Consider the following 17,959-nt stretch of genomic DNA (forward strand, 5'->3'; position numbering starts at 1 on the left):
CACACACACACATTGGTAACGACACTCACTCACACACACACATTGGTAACGACACTCACTCACTCACACATTGGTAACGACACTCACTCACACACACATTGGTAACGATACTCACACACACACACATTGGTAACGACACTCACTCACACACACATTGGTAACGACACTCACACACACACACATTGGTAACGACACTCACACACACACACATTGGTAACGACACTCACACTCACACACACATTGGTAACGACACTCACACACACACACATTGGTAACGACACTCACACTCACACACACATTGGTAACGACACTCACTCACACATTGGTAACGACACTCACTCACACACATTGGTAACGACACTCACACTCACACACACATTGGTAACGACACTCACACACACACACACATTGGTAACGACACTCACACACACACATTGGTAACGACACTCACACACACACACACATTGGTAACGACACTCACACACACACACATTGGTAACGACACTCACACACACACATTGGTAACGACACTCACACACACACACACATTGGTAACGACACTCACTCACACACATTGGTAACGACACTCACACACACACACACACACACATTGGTAACGACACTCACACACACACACACATTGGTAACGACACTCACTCACACACACATTGGTAACGACACTCACTCACACACACACATTGGTAACGACACTCACACACACACACACATTGGTAACGACACTCACTCACACACACATTGGTAACGACACTCACACACACACACATTGGTAACGACACACACACACATTGGTAACGACACTCACTCACACACATTGGTAACGACACTCACTCACTCACACATTGGTAACGACACTCACTCACACACATTGGTAACACACTCACTCACACACACATTGGTAACGACACACACACACACACACATTGGTAACGACACTCACTCACACACACATTGGTAACGACACACACTCACACACACATTGGTAACGACACACACTCACACACACATTGGTAACGACACTCACTCACACATTGGTAACGACACTCACACACACACACACATTGGTAACGACACTCACACACACATTGGTAACGACACTCACTCACACACACATTGGTAACGACACTCACTCACACACACATTGGTAACGACACTCACACACACACACACATTGGTAACGACACTCACTCACACACACATTGGTAACGACACTCACACACACACATTGGTAACGACACTCACTCACACACACATTGGTAACGACACTCACACTCACACACACATTGGTAACGACACTCACTCACTCACACATTGGTAACGACACACACACACATTGGTAATGACACTCACACTCACTCACACATTGGTAACGACACTCACACTCACTCACACATTGGTAACGACACTCACACACACACACACATTGGTAACGACACTCACACACACACACACATTGGTAACGACACTCAGACACACACACATTGGTAACGACACTCACACACACACACACATTGGTAACGACACTCACTCACACACACACATTGGTAACGACACTCACACACACACACACATTGGTAACGATACTCACTCACACATTGGTAACGACACTCACACACACACACACATTGGTAACGACACTCACACACACACACATTGGTAACAACACTCACTCACACACACATTGGTAACGACACGTACACACACACACACACATTGGTAACGACGCTCACACTCACTCACACATTGGTAACGACACTCACACACACACACACATTGGTAACGACACTCACTCACACACACACATTGGTAACGACACTCACACACACATTGGTAACGACACACACACACACATTGGTAACGACACTCACTCACACACACATTGGTAACGACACGTACACACACACACACACATTGGTAACGACACTCACACTCACTCACACATTGGTAACGACACTCACACACACACACACATTGGTAACGACACTCACACACACACATTGGTAACGACACACACACACACACACATTGGTAACGATACTCACTCACACACACACATTGGTAATGACACTCACTCACACATTGGTAACGACACTCACACACACATTGGTAACGACACACACACACACACACATTGGTAACGATACTCACACACACACATTGGTAATGACACTCACTCACACATTGGTAACGACACTCACACACACATTGGTAACGACACTCACTCACACACACATTGGTAACGACACTCACTCACACACACATTGGTAACGACACTCACTCACACACACATTGGTAACGACACACACACACACACACACATACATTGGTAACGACACTCACTCACACACACATTGGTAACGACACTCACTCACTCACACATTGGTAACGACACACACACACATTGGTAATGACACTCACACTCACTCACACATTGGTAACGACACTCACACTCACTCACACATTGGTAACGACACTCACACACACACACACATTGGTAACGACACTCACACACACACACACATTGGTAACGACACTCACTCACACACACACATTGGTAACGACACTCACTCACACACACATTGGTAACGACACTCACTCACACACACACATTGGTAACGACACTCACTCACACACACACATTGGTAACGACACACACACACACATTGGTAACGACACTCACACACACACACATTGGTAACGACACTCACTCACACACACATTGGTAACGACACGTACACACACACACACACATTGGTAACGACACTCACACTCACTCACACATTGGTAACGACACTCACACACACACACATTGGTAACGACACTCACTCACACACACACATTGGTAACGACACTCACACTCACTCACACATTGGTAACGATACTCACTCACACATTGGTAATGACACACACTCACACACACATTGGTAACGACACTCACACACACACACATTGGTAACGACACTCACTCACACACACACATTGGTAACGACACTCACTCACACACACATTGGTAACGATACTCACTCACACATTGGTAATGACACACACTCACACACACATTGGTAACGACACTCACACACACACACATTGGTAACGACACTCACTCACACACACACATTGGTAACGACACTCACTCACACACACATTGGTAACGATACTCACTCACACATTGGTAATGACACACACTCACACACACATTGGTAACGATACTCACTCACACATTGGTAATGACACACACTCACACACACATTGGTAACGACACTCACTCACACACACACATTGGTAACGACACTCACTCACACACACATTGGTAACGATACTCACTCACACATTGGTAATGACACACACTCACACACACATTGGTAACGACACTCACACACACACACATTGGTAACGACACTCACACACACATTGGTAACGACACACACACACACACACATTGGTAACGACACTCACTCACACACATTGGTAACGACACTCACTCACACACACACATTGGTAACGACACACACACACACATTGGTAACGACACACACACACACACACATTGGTAACGACACTCACTCACACACACATTGGTAACGACACACGCACACACACACACACATTGGTAACGACACTCACACACTCACACACATTGGTAACGACACTCACACACACACACATTGGTAACGACACTCACTCACACACACATTGGTAACGACACTCACACACACACACATTGGTAACGACACTCACTCACACACACATTGGTAACGACACTCACTCACACACACATTGGTAACGACACTCACTCACTCCGACATGAACTGTACGGTACCAGTTTAGCGTTGATTACTGTGTGTGTTCTGATATTTTTGTGTATTAGAGTTAACTGCAATATTCCAGCAAACCTGGGCATTGGAATGCCAATGTTGGCGAGCAACTTCATCCGACCTGACATTACCGTACACTTACAGAGTGAGAATGGCGTTCTGGGATTGGTAAGAACAGCAGGGACAGAGGGGGGAATGGGGGTCACCGTGTGAGCTTTCTGTTTCAAATACTAACTGGGCTGAGGATGTAAATCAAAGCTGGTGTGCCGAATCGTGTGAGTCAGGTAATATTATGGGATGTGGAGATTGCTGGCATGGTCGCTATTTCCCAGCTCCTCAACGTGGCAGTGATGACCGAGTGGCTTCCTGCCCATTTCACAGGGTAAGGGGCTGGTTTAGCACACTGGGCTAAATGGCTGGCTTTTAAAGCAGACCAAGGCAGGCCAGCAGCACGGTTCGATTCCCGTACCAGCCTCCCCGGACAGGGTAGGTAAGGGTTAACGACACTGCTGTGTGAAGTCACAAGTCGGCTAGACAGGGTCACAACAACTCAGTGTCAGAGTAAGTAGGCATGGGCAATAAATGTGACACCCCCTCCCATCAAATAATCAAGTAAAGCAAAAATACAGCAGGTGCTGGAAATCTGAAACAAGATCAGAAAGTCCGTAAATCCTTAGCTAGGAGGAGAGTGGAACGATGTTCCCAGTTCACCATGACTCTCCAGTCAGTTTCTCTCCCCATTTAGGGCAGCACGGTAGCACATGGTGGTTAGCACAATAGCTTCACAGCTCCAGGGTCCCAGGTTCGATTCCCAGCTTGGGTCACTGTCTGTGCGGAGTCTGCATGTCCTCCCCGTGTCTGCGTGGGTTTCCTCCGGGTGCTCCGGTTTCCTCCCACAGCCCAAAGATGTGCAGGTTAGGTGGATTGGCCATGATAAATTGCCCTTAGTATCCAAAATTGCCCTTAGTGTTGGGTGGGGTTACTGGGTCACGGGGGCAGGGTGGAGGTGTGGGCTTGGGCAGGGTGCTCATTTCCAAGAGCCGGTGCTGACTCGATGGGCCGAATGGCCTCCTTCTGCACTGTAAATTCTATGAAATGCTGCCGGACTTGTTCAGCTTTTTCAACACTTTACTTTTAAATAAATTTACAGTACCCACTTCATTTTTCCCAATTAAGGGGCAATTTAGCGTATTCAATCTACCTACCCTGCACATCTTCCCGTACCAGCCTCCCCGGACAGGCGCCGGAATGTGGCGACTAGGGGCTTTTCACAGTAACTTCATTGAAGCCTACTCGTGACAATAAGCGATTTTCATTCATTTCTTTTGGGTTGGGGGGGGTGAAACCCGTGCAAACACAGGGGGGAATGTGCAAACTCCATATGGACAGTGACCCAGAGCCGGGATCGAACCTGTGACCTCCCCCTCCCCCCACTCTCCCCCTCCTCCCCCTCCCCCCACTCTCCCCCTCCCCCCACTCTCCCGCTCCCCCCGCTCCTCCTCCCCCCACTCCCCCTCCCCCCGCTCCTCCTCCACCCCACTCCCCCCACTCCCCCTCCCCCCACTCCCTCTCCCCCCGCTCCCCCTCCCCTCGCTCCCTCTCCCCTCGCTCCTTCTCCCCCTCGCTCCCTCTCCCCCCCGCTCCCTCCCCCCCCGCTCCCTCTCCCCCTCTCCCCTCCCCCCCTCCCCCCCGCTCCCCCTCCCTCTCCCCCTCCCCCCTGCTCCCCCTCCCCCCCGCTCCCCCTCCCCCCCCCGCTCCCCCTCCCCCGCTCCCACTCCCCCTCCCCTCGCTCCCCCCTCCCCCCGCTCCTCCTCCCCTCGCTCCCTCTCCCCCCCGCTCCCCCTCCCCGCTCCCTCTCCCCGCTCCCTCTCCCCGCTCCCTCTCCCCCTCCCCCGCTCCCTCTCCCCCTCCCCCCGCTCCCCCTCCCCCCGCTCCTCCTCCCCACGCTCCCCCTCCCCTCGCCCCCGCTCACCCTCCCCATCCCCCGCTCCCCCTCCCCATCCCCCGCTCCCCCTCCCCATCCCCCGCTCCCACCCCACGCTCCCTCTCCCCTTCCCCCGCACCCTCTCCCCCCTCCCCCTCCCCCCGCTCCCCCCCTCCCCCTGCTCCCCCTCCCCCTCTCCCCCCCTGCTCCCTCTCCCCCCTCCCCCCTGCTCCCCCCGGGTAAGAGATGCAGATTTCCTTCCCTTAGGGACGTTAGTGACCCAGATGTGTGAAATGATGGGAATGAAAGAGGACATGGTTCAGTACAGGGAATTCGGGTAGATATCAGTCGCTGTGCAGGACAGGCTGAGTCTGTATCGGGGCTTTAGTACGATGGGTAAAGGGCCTGCCGACTGGTAGAGAATGAATGTGGGGCCTGTAATTTCAATATTTGTATCCCTTGGCTAACTGTCACCATGGTTACAGGGTCCATATCCACTCGAGGGAGAGGAAGATGCGGACCTGATTAATGCTGGTAAGAGCCATGGAATAGTGAGATGATTGGAGGGGGGGGGGGGAGGAAGGGGATGTTGGCTGTAATGAGCTCCATCATATCCCTGTCAACGGAGCTGATCCATAATTGAACCACATTCGCCTCAGAGTAACTGTGGAACCCTATGGTGGGGTCCTTTAGCTCCGCAGGCTAGGTGGCCTATAAGACATAGGAGCAGAATTAGGTCACTCGGCCCATCGAGTTGCTCCGCCATTCAATCAGGGCTGATATTTTCTCATCCCCAATCTCTTGCCTTCTCCCCATAACCCCTGATCCTTTGTGCTTCTGCTTTCCGAAGCATTTCCTCATTTAGAAAATAGTCTCTGCCTCCATTCCTCCTTCCAAAGTGCATAACCTCACACGTTTCCACATTGTATTCCATTTGCCACTTCATTGCCCACTCTCCTGGCCTGCCCAAATCCTTCTGCAGCCCCCTTGCTTCCTCAATACTACCTGTCCCTCTACAGATCTTTGTATCATCTGCAAATTTAGCAACAGTGCCTTCAGTTCCTTCCTCCAGATCATTAATGTATATTGTGAAATGTTGTGGTCCCAGCACAGACCCCTGAGGCACACCACTAGTCACCGGCTGCCATCCTGAAGTAGGCCCCTTTATCCCCACTCTCTGCCTTCTGCCAGTCAATCAATCCTCTATCCATGCCAGGATCTTACCCTGAACAGCATGGGCTCTTAACTTATTTAATAGTCTCCTATGTGGCACCTTGTCAATCTAAATCTGGATATCTAAATAAATCACGTCCACTGGTTCTCCTTTGTCTAACTTGCTTGTTGCCCCCTCAAAGAACTCTAACAGATTTGTCAGACACGACCTCCCTTTGACGAAGCCGTGCTGACTCAGTCCTGTTTTACCATGCACTTCCAAGTACTCTGCGATCTCATCTTTAATAACAGACTCTAAAATCTTACCAATGACCGAAGTCAGGCTAACCGGCCTATAATTTCCCGTCTTCTGCCTCCCTCCCTTCTTAAACAGGGGTGTTACATTAGCCACTTTCCAGTGGCTGGGACCCTTCCTGCCTCCAGTGATTCTTGAAAGATAATCACTAATGCCTCCACAATTTCCTCAGCTATCTCTTTTAGGACCCTGGGGTATAGTCCATCCGGTCCAGGTGACTTATCCACCTTCAGACCTTTCAGTTTCCCCAGAACCTTCTCCTTAGTGATGGTCACTGGACTCACCTCTGCCCCCTGGTTCTCCTGGAACTCTGGCATCCCACTGGTGTCTTCCACATTGAAGACTGATGTAACTATTCAGTTCCTCTGTCATTTCTTTGTTTCCTATTATTACTTCTCTAGCCACATTTTCCAATGTTCCAATGTCTATTTTTTGCCTTTTATATAGTAAAAGAAATTCTTCCTATCTTCTTTTATATTACGAGCTTGCTTGCACTCATATTTTATTTTCTCTCCCCCTCTTGCTTTTTTAGTTGTCCTATGCTCACTTTCAAATGATTCCCAATCCTCTGGCTTCTCGCTAATCCTCGCCACTTTGTCTGCTTTTGCTTTTATGCTGTCCTTGACTTCCCTCGTTAGCCGTGGTGCTGGTAAATGGGATGAGGTAGGCAGGTCAGGTGTTTTTCATGTGTCGGTGCAGATTCGATGGGCCGAAGGGCTTCTTGAGCACTGTGTGATTCTCTTCACCTTTCCTGATGGCCTGGAGCTGAGCTGATGTTGACTCTTTCTGTTTTGCCTCCATTAGGGAAGGAGACGGTCACGGTTCTCCCCGGTGCTTCCTTCTTCTCCAGCGACGAGTCATTCGCCATGATCCGCGGGTAGGTGCTGTCTCAGCTTGCCATGGCATGTGGTCATAGGGGCTGTTTAGCACAGGGCTAAATCGCTGGCTTTGAAAGCAGACCAGGGCAGGCCAGCAGCACGGTTCGATTCCCGTAACAGCCTCCCCAAACAGGCGCCGGAATGTGGCGACTAGGGGCTTTTCACAGTAACTTCATTGAAGCCTACTCGTGACAATAAGCGATTTAGTGCCCATCCCTAACTGCCCTTGAGGAGGGCCCTCGCCACCTTCCTCGGACCTGTTATCATCCCAGTTATGTGAACACTGCCCAAAGCTGGTGGGGTATTGTGTGGACACGTGTTAGGCTCGATCGACCAGAATCGCTCAAAGAGTAAAATACAAGAAGCAAGGCGACAGAAATAAGTAGCAGCACTCCCAAGATTCAACACCAAATGAATCTTTACAAACCTGCACTGAACAAACACAGGCCAATAGTGATTGAAAATAAGATAACAGCTTTAGACAATGACAGCATCGATCTCAAACTGAATCGCACAGTCTGGGCCCAGCCTAATGCTGCTGTAGCCAACACTCTGTCGGACTTTTAAATGTACTCAGGCGGAAGTTCCCTTTTTCTCTGTCTATCTACCTCCTGATCCAACTGAAAGGTCACACAGCCCAGCCCAGCACACACACACACACAGACACTCCCCCGACTGTCTATTCCATTGCCAGACCTCTCCTCTCTCAGTTCCCCAGCGCTCCCCCTTATCATCCACATCCAGAACGGAGTTATCTGCTTAAACACAACTCACTGGGAGTCAGCAGCCTCCAGACCAGCATCTCTTTCACTCGAGCGTTAGCAAAGCTCCGCCCTCAGCTGTCTTCTCCATAGCAACCTCAGTCAGGCCTTTCTCGTTCCCGAACCCCGCCTCTCACAGCTGAGTGAAAATTTGCAGCATGGCTTTGGAGCGCAGACTGGCACTAAACCGAGGGGAAACAATCCCCACATTCACCTCGGACTGAAATCAACATGAGACGTTCTCTACCCTCGACATAATCCACGATAGACACTGAAAAATGAAAATCGCTTATTGTCACGACTAGGCTTCAAATGAAGTTACTGTGAAAAGCCCCTAGTCGCCACATTCCGGCGCCTGTTCGGGGAGGCTGGCACGGGAATTGAACCGTGCTGCTGGCCTGCCTTGGTCTGCTTTGAAAGCCAGCGATTTAGCCCAGTGTGCTAAACCAGCCCCTGGTGGAGGGTTTGAATGTCAGTGGAAGGGGGAGCAATCAAGCGGGGCTGCTTTGTCCTGGATGGTGTTGAGCTTCTTGAGTGTTGTTGAAGCCGCACTCATCCAGGAAAGTGGAGAGTATTCCCTCACACTCCTGACTTGTGCCTTGTAGATGGTGGACAGGCTTTGGGGGGGTCAGGAGGTGAGTTACTCGCCGCGGGATTGCTCGCCTCTTATGTGCTCTTATTGCCACAATATTAACAGGGTTAGTTGTAATAACCCACACTGGTTTCACGGGGTAGGGATGACCCACGGCCCTGTGGACCCGTAACATTAGATACAGAGTAAAGCTCCCTCTACACTGTCCCCATCCAACACTCCCAGCACAGGTACAGCACGGGGTTAGATACAGAGTAAAGCTCCCTCTACACTGTCCCCATCAAACACTCCCAGAACAGGTACAGCACGGGGTTAGATACAGAGTAAAGCTCCCTCTACACTGTCCCCATCAAACACTGCCAGGACAGGTACAGCATGGGGTTAGATACAGAGTAAATCACCCTCTACACTGTCCCCATCAAACACTGCCAGGACAGGTACAGCACGAAGTTAGATACAGAGTAAAGCTCCCTCTACACTGGTATGTGGTATATCCGGATTGCCAGAAAGCCTTTGACAAGGTGCCACACAAAAGTTTGCTGCATAAGATAAAGATGCATGGCATTAAGGGTAAAGTAGTAGCATGGATAGAGGATTGGTTAATTAATCGAAAGCAAAGAGTTGGGATAAATGGGTGTTTCTCTGGTTGGCAATCAGTAGCTAGTGGTGTCCCTCAGGGATCCGTGTTGGGCCCACAATTGTTCACAATTTACATAGATGATTTGGAGTTGGGGACCAAGGGCAATGTGTCCAAGTTTGCAGATGACACTAAGATGAGTGGTAAAGCGAAAAGTGCAGAGGATACTGGAAGTCTGCAGAGGGATTTGGATAGGTTAAGTGAATGGGCTCGGGTCTGGCAGATGGAATACGATGTTGACAAATGTGAGGTTATCCATTTTGGTAGGAATAACAGCAAACGGGATTATTATTTAAACGATAAAATATTAAAGCATGCCGCTGTTCAGAGAGACTTGGGTGTGCTAGTGCATGAGTCACAGAAGGTTGGTTTACAAGTGCAACAGGTGATTAAGAAGGCAAATGGAATTTTGTCCTTCATTGCTAGAGGGATGGAGTTTAAGACTAGGGAGGTTATGTTGCAATTGTAAAAGGTGTTAGTGCGGCCACACCTGGAGTATTGTGTTCAGTTTTGGTCTCCTTACTTGAGAAAGGACGTACTGGCGCTGGAGGGTGTGCAGAGGAGATTCACTAGGTTAATCCCAGAGCTGAAGGGGTTGGATTATGAGGAGAGGTTGAGTAGACTGGGACTGTACTCGTTGGAATTTAGAAGGATGAGGGGGGATCTTATAGAAACATTTAAAATTATGAAGGGAATAGATAGGATAGATGCGGGCAGGTTGTTTCCACTGGCGGGTGACAGCAGAACTAGGGGCCATAGCCTCAAAATAAGGGGAAGTAGATTTAGGACTGAGTTTAGGAGGAACTTCTTCACCCAAAGGGTTGTGAATCTATGGAATTCCTTGCCCAGTGAAGCAGTTGAGGCTCCTTCATTACATGGTTTTAAGGTAAAGATAGATAGTTTTTTGAAGAATAAAGGGATTAAGGGTTATGGTGTTCGGGCCGGAAAGTGGAGCTGAGTCCACAAAAGATCAGCCATGATCTCATTGAATGGCGGAGCAGGCTCGAGGGGCCAGATGGCCTACTCCTGCTCCTAGTTCTTATGTTCTTATGTTCTTATGTACACTGCCCCCATCAAGCACTCCCAGGACAGGTACAGAACGGGGTTAGATACAGAGTAAAGCTCCCTCTACACTCTCCCCATCATACACTCCCAGGACAGGTACAGCACGGGGTTAGATACAGAGTAAAGCTCCCTCTACACTGTTCCCATCAAACACTCCCAGGACAGGTACAGCACAGTGTCCATGTGCCTTTTGTATAAACAGAGACAGGCAGTCCAGCAGCGACTATAGAACACCTAGACTGGAACTACTGGAGCTGGACATAATAGTTAACGTGCAAAATAAAATAATTTTTGTTTCTCTTTACATCTCGGTGCGGAGTCCCTACACAACGAGTCCAGTTCAGTGTGTGGTCTGTGATACCTGTCTGTTGGTTTCTCCGAGCTTCGCTCAGATGCTGGGAGTCAAGTCTAAGCCCTGGGTTTATGGAGTGGATTCCACTCTGACGCTCGAGTCCAGGGGCTGAGCCGGAAGCCCCATTGTGCGGAACGAAGGAGGGTTTAAGGTGTTGGGGACGAGGGGGCTGAGCCGGAAGCCCCATTGTGCGGAACGAAGGAGGGTTTAAGGTGTTGGGGACGAGGGGGCTGAGTCGGACGCCACATTGTGTGGAGCGAAGGAGAGTTTAAGGTGTTGGGAATGAGCGGGCTGAAGGCATTGAGACCCAACTGGGAAATCTCACCAAAGCTGAGCCATAGCTTCCAAAGTGTAAACATGCAGAGAGGTCTGGACAAGTTCACTTCCGCAGCCTTTCACAGACAACAAGCTTCACTGGATGATATACAAACCTCAACTGGAAGTCCAACCCGGAAACGCCAAACTGACCAGGGATTTCTGGGGTGGTCAAGGGCCCATTTTCACCTGGAAATAATCATACATGTCGTTGGAATCTTTGAGGGAGTTTTACTCTGTATCTAACCCTGTGCTGTACCTATCCTGGGGGTGTTTGATGGGGACAGTGTAGAGGGAGCTTTACTCGGTATCTAACCCCGTGCTGTACCTGTCCTGGGAGTGTTTGATGGGGACAGTGTAGAGGGAGCTTGACTCTGTATCTAACCCCGTGTTGTACCTCTCCTGGGAGTGTTTGATGGGGACAGTGTAGAGGGAGCTTTACTCTGTATCTAACCCCATGCTGTACCTGTCCTGGGAGTGTTTGATGGGGACAGTGTAGAGGGAGCTTTACTCTGTATCTAACCCCGTGCTGTACCTGTCCTGGCAGTGTTTTATGGGGACAGTGTAGAGGGAGCTTTACTCTGTATCTAACCCCGTGCTGTACCTGTCCTGGGAGTGTTTGATGGGGACAGTGTAGAGGGAGCTTTACTCTGTATCTAACCCCGTGCTGTACCTGTCCTGGGAGTGTTTGATGGGGACAGTGTAGAGGGAGCTTTACTCTGTATCTAACCCCGTGCTGTACCTGTCCTGGGAGTGTTTGATGGGGACAGTGTAGAGGGAGCTTTATTCTGTATCTAACCCCGTGCTGTACCTGTCCTGGGAGTGTTTGATGGGGACAGTGTAGAGGGAGCTTAACTCTGTATCTAACCCCGTGCTGTACCTGTCCTGGGAATGTTTGATGGGGACAGTGTAGAGGGAGCTTTACTCTGTATCTAACCCCGTGCTGTACCTGTCCTGGCAGTGTTTGATGGGGACAGTGTAGAGGGAGCTTTACTCTGTATCTAACCCCGTGCTGTACCTGTCCTGGCAGTGTTTTATGGGGACAGTGTAGAGGGAGCTTTACTCTGTATCTAACCCCGTGCTGTACCTGTCCTGGGAGTGTTTGATGGGGACAGTGTAGAGGGAGCTTTACTCTGTATCTAACCCCGTGCTGTACCTGTCCTGGGAGTGTTTGATGGGGACAGTGTAGAGGGAGCTTTACTCTGTATCTAACCCCGTGCTGTACCTGTCCTGGGAGTGTTTGATGGGGACAGTGTAGAGGGAGCTTTATTCTGTATCTAACCCCGTGCTGTACCTGTCCTGGGAGTGTTTGATGGGGACAGTGTAGAGGGAGCTTAACTCTGTATCTAACCCCGTGCTGTACCTGTACCTGTCCTGGGAGTGTTTGAAGGGACAGTGTAGAGGGAGCTTTACTCTGTATCTAACCTCGTGCTGTACCTGTCCTGGGAGTGTTTGATGGGGACAGTGTAGAGGGAGCTTTACTCTGTATCTAACCCCGTGCTGTACCTGTCCTGGGAGTGTTTGATGGGGACAGTGTAGAGGGAGCTTTACTCTGTATCTAACTCGGTGCTGTACCTGTCCTGGGAGTGTTTGATGGGGACAGTGTAGAGGGAGCGTTACTCTGTATCTAACCCCGTGCTGTACCTGTCCTGGGAGTGTTTGATGGGGACAGTGTAGAGGGAGCTTTATTCTGTATCTAACCCCGTGCTGTACCTGCTCTGGGAGTGTTTGATGTGGACAGTGTAGAGGGAGCTTTACTCTGTATCTAACCCCGTGCTGTACCTGTCCTGGGAGTGTTTGATGGGGACAGTGTAGAGGGAGCTTTACTCTGTATCTAACCCCATGCTGTACCTGTCCTGGGAGTGTTTGATGTGGACAGTGTAGAGGGAGCTTGACTCTGTATCTAACCCCGTGCTGTACCTGTCCTGGGAGTGTTTGATGGGGACAGTGTAGAGGGAGCTTTACTCTGTACCTAACCCCGTGCTGTACCTGTCCTGGGAGTGTTTGATGGGGACACTGTGGAGGGAGCTTTACTCTGTATCTAACCCCGAGCTGTACTTGTCCTGGGAGTGTTTGATGGGGACTGTGCCGAGGGAGCTTTACTCTGTATCTAACCCCGTACTGTACCTATCCTGGGAGTGTTTGATGGGGACAGTGTAGAGGGAGCTTTACTCTGTATCTAATCCCGTGCTGTACCTGTCCTGGGAGTGTTTGATGGGGACAGTGTAGAGGGAGCTTTACTCTGTATCTAACCCCGTGCTGTACCTGTCCTGGGAGTGTTGGATGGGGACAGTGTAGAGGGAGCTTTACTCTGTATCTAATCCCATGCTGTACCTGTCCTGGGAGTGTTTGATGGGGACAGTGTAGAGGGAGCTTTACTCTGTATCTAACCCCGTGCTGTACCTGTCCTGGGAGTGTTGGATGGGGACAGTGTAGAGGGAACTTTACTCTGTATCTAATCCCGTGCTGTACCTGTCCTGGGAGTGTTTGATGGGGACATAGAGGGAGCTTTACTCTGTATCTAACCCCGTGCTGTACCTGTCGTGGGAGTGTTTGATGCAGACAGTGTAGAGGGAACATTACTCTGTATCTAACCCCGTGCTGTACCTGTTCTGGGAGTGTTTGATGGGGACATAGAGGGAGCTTTACTCTGTATCTAACCCCGTGCTGTACCTGTCCAGGGAATGTTTGATGGGGACAGTGTAGAGGGAGCTTTACTCTGTATCTAACCCCGTGCTGTACCTGTCCTGGGAGTGTTTGATGGGGACAGTGTAGAGGGAGCTTTACTCTGTGTCTAACCCCGTGCTGTACCTGTAGAACATAGAACGATACAGCGCATTACAGGCCCTTCGGCCCTCGATGTTGCACCGACATGGAAAAAAAACTAAAGGCCATCTACCTACACTATGCCCTTATCATCCATATGCTTATCCAATAAATTTTTAAATGCCCTCAATGTTGGCGAGTTCACTACTGTTGCAGGTAGGGCATTCCACGGCCTCACCACTCTTTGCGTAAAAAACCCACCTCTGACCTCTGTCCTATATCTATTACCCCTCAATTTAAGGCTATGTCCCCTCGTGCTAGCCACCTCCATCCGCGGGAGAAGGCCCTCGCTGTCCACCCTATCTAACCCTCTGATCATTTTGTATGCCTCTATTAAGTCACCTCTTAACCTTCTTCTCTCTAACGAAAACAACCTCAAGTCCATCAGCCTTTCCTCATAAGATTTTCCCTTCATACCAGGCAACATCCTGGTAAATCTCCTCTGCACCCGTTCCAAAGCTTCCACGTCCTTCCTATAATGAGGCGACCAGAACTGTACGCAATACTCCAAATGCGGCCGTACTAGAGTTTTGTACAACTGCAACATGACCTCATGGCTCCGGAACTCAATCCCTCTGCCAATAAAGGCCAACACACCATAGGCCTTCTTCACAACCCTATCAACCTGGGTGGCAACTTTCAGGGATCTATGTACATGGACACCGAGATCCCTCTGCTCATCCACACTACCAAGAATTTTACCATTAGCCAAATATTCCGCATTCCTGTTATTCTTTCCAAAGTGAATCACCTCACACTTCTCCACATTAAACTCCATTTGCCACCTCTCAGCCCAGCTCTGCAGATTATCTATGTCCCTCTGTAACCTGCAACATCCTTCCGCACTGTCTACAACTCCACCGACTTTAGTGTCGTCTGCAAATTTACTCACCCATCCTTCTGCGCCCTCCTCTAGGTCATTTATAAAAATGACAAACAGCAACGGCCCCAGAACAGATCCTTGTGGTACGCCACTCGTAACTAAACTCCATTCTGAACATTTCCCATCAACTACCACTCTCTGTCTTCTTTCAACTAGCCAATTTCTGATCCACATCTCTAAATCACCCTCAATCCCCAGCCTCCGTATTTTCTGCAATAGCCGACCGTGGGGAACCTTATCAAACGCTTTACTGAAATCCATATACACCACATCAACTGCTCTACCCTCGTCTACCTGTTCAGTCACCTTCTCAAAGAACTCGATAAGGTTTGTGAGGCATGACCTACCCTTCACAAAACCATGCTGGCTATCCCTAATCATATTATTCCTATCTAGATGATTATAAATCGTATCTTTTATAATCCTCTCCAAGACCTTACCCACCACAGACGTTAGGCTCACCGGCCTATAGTTACCGGGGTTATCTCTACTCCCCTTCTTGAACAAAGGGACTACATTTGCTATCCTGGGAGTGTTTGATGGGGGCAGTGTAGAGGGAGCTTTACTCTGTATCTAACCCCGTGCTGTACCTGTCCTGGGAGTGTTTGATGGGGACAGTGTAGAGGGAGCTTTACTCTGTATCTAACCCCGTGCTGTACCTGTCCTGGGAGTGTTTGATGGGGGCAGTGTAGAGGGAGCTTTACTCTGTATCTAACCCCGTGCTGTACCTGTCCTGGGAGTGTTTGATGGGGACAGTGTAGAGGGAGCTTTACTCTGTATCTAACCCCGTGCTGTACCTGTCCTGGGAGTGTTTGATGGGGACAGTGTAGAGGGAGCTTTACTCTGTATCTAACCCCGTGCTGTACCCGTCCTGGGAGTGTTTGATGGGGACAGTGTAGAGGGAGCTTTACTCTGTATCTAACCCCGTGTTGTACCTGTCGTGGGAGTGTTTGATGGGGACAGTGTTGAGGGAGCTTTACTCTGTATCTAACCCCATGCTGTACCTGTCCTGGGAGTGTTTGATGGGGACGTAGACGGAGCTTTACTCTGTATCTAACCCCGTTCTGTACCTGTCCTGGGAGTGTTTGATGGGGACGTAGACGGAGCTTTACTCTGTATCTAACCCCGTTCTGTACCTGTCATGGGAGTGTTTGATGGGGACGTAGACGGAGCTTTACTCTGTATCTAACCCCGTTCTGTACCTGTCGTGGGAGTGTTTGATGCAGACAGTGTAGAGGGAACATTACTCTGTATCTAACCCCGTGCTGTACCTGCCCTGGGAGTGTTTGATGGGGACAGTGTAGAGGGAGCTTTACTCTGTATCTAACCCCGTGCTGTACCTGTCCTGGGAGTGTTTGATGGGGACAGAGGAGAGGGAGCTTTACTCTGTATCTAACCCCGTGCTGTACCTGTCCTGGGAGTGTTTGATGGGGACAGTGTAGAGAGAGCTTTACTCTGTATCTAACTCCGTGCTGTACCTGTCCTGGGAGTGTTTGATGGGGACAGTGTAGAGGGAGCTTTACTCTGTATCTAACCCCGTGCTGTACCTGTCCTGGGAGTGTTTGATGGGGACAGTGTAGAAGATGCTTTACTCTGTATCTAACCCCATGCTGTACCTGTCCTGGGAGTGTTGGATGGGGACAGTGTAGAGGGAACTTTACTCTGTATCTAATCCCGTGCTGTACCTGTCCTGGGAGTGTTTGATGGGGACATAGAGGGAGCTTTACTCTGTATCTAACCCCGTGCTGTACCTGTCGTGGGAGTGTTTGATGGGGACAGTGTAGAGGGAACATTACTCTGTATCTAACCCCGTGCTGTACCTGTCCTGGGAGTGTTTGATGGGGACACTGTTGAGGGAGCTTTACTCTGTATCTAACCCCGTGCTGTACTTGCCCAGGGAATGTTTGATGGGGACAGTGTCGAGGGAGCTTTACTCTGTATATACCCCCGTGCTCTATGTGTCCTGGGAGTGTTTGATGGGGAGAGTTTATAGGGAGTTTTACTCTGTATCGAACCCCGAGCTGTACCTGTAGAACATAGAACGATACAGCGCATTACAGGCCCTTCGGCCCTCGATGTTGCACCGACATGGAAAAAAAAACTAAAGGCCATCTACCTACACTATGCCCTTATCATCCATATGCTTATCCAATAAATTTTTAAATGCCCTCAATGTTGGCGAGTTCACTACTGTTGCAGGTAGGGCATTCCACGGCCTCACCACTCTTTGCGTAAAAAACCCACCTCTGACCTCTGTCCTATATCTATTACCCCTCAATTTAAGGCTATGTCCCCTCGTGCTAGCCACCTCCATCCGCGGGAGAAGGCCCTCGCTGTCCACCCTATCTAACCCTCTGATCATTTTGTATGCCTCTATTAAGTCACCTCTTAACCTTCTTCTCTCTAACGAAAACAACCTCAAGTC

At 49.8% G+C, this 17,959-nt stretch overlaps 1 protein-coding gene across 1 annotated transcript in view; it reads left to right on the plus strand.

Moving 5' to 3' along the window:
• Window positions 1-17,959, plus strand: part of LOC119969947 (succinyl-CoA:3-ketoacid coenzyme A transferase 1, mitochondrial-like) — a 30,176-nt gene that overhangs the window by 3,177 nt on the left and 9,040 nt on the right. The window contains exons 2-4 of the mRNA XM_038803914.1: window positions 3,887-4,001; window positions 6,243-6,291; window positions 8,030-8,102. Coding sequence (XP_038659842.1) covers window positions 3,887-4,001; window positions 6,243-6,291; window positions 8,030-8,102 — 237 coding nt within the window. The remainder of the gene's footprint in view (window positions 1-3,886; window positions 4,002-6,242; window positions 6,292-8,029; window positions 8,103-17,959) is intronic.

The sequence above is a fragment of the Scyliorhinus canicula genome, chromosome 8 (assembly GCF_902713615.1).
Source record: "Scyliorhinus canicula chromosome 8, sScyCan1.1, whole genome shotgun sequence".
NCBI lineage: Eukaryota > Metazoa > Chordata > Chondrichthyes > Carcharhiniformes > Scyliorhinidae > Scyliorhinus > Scyliorhinus canicula.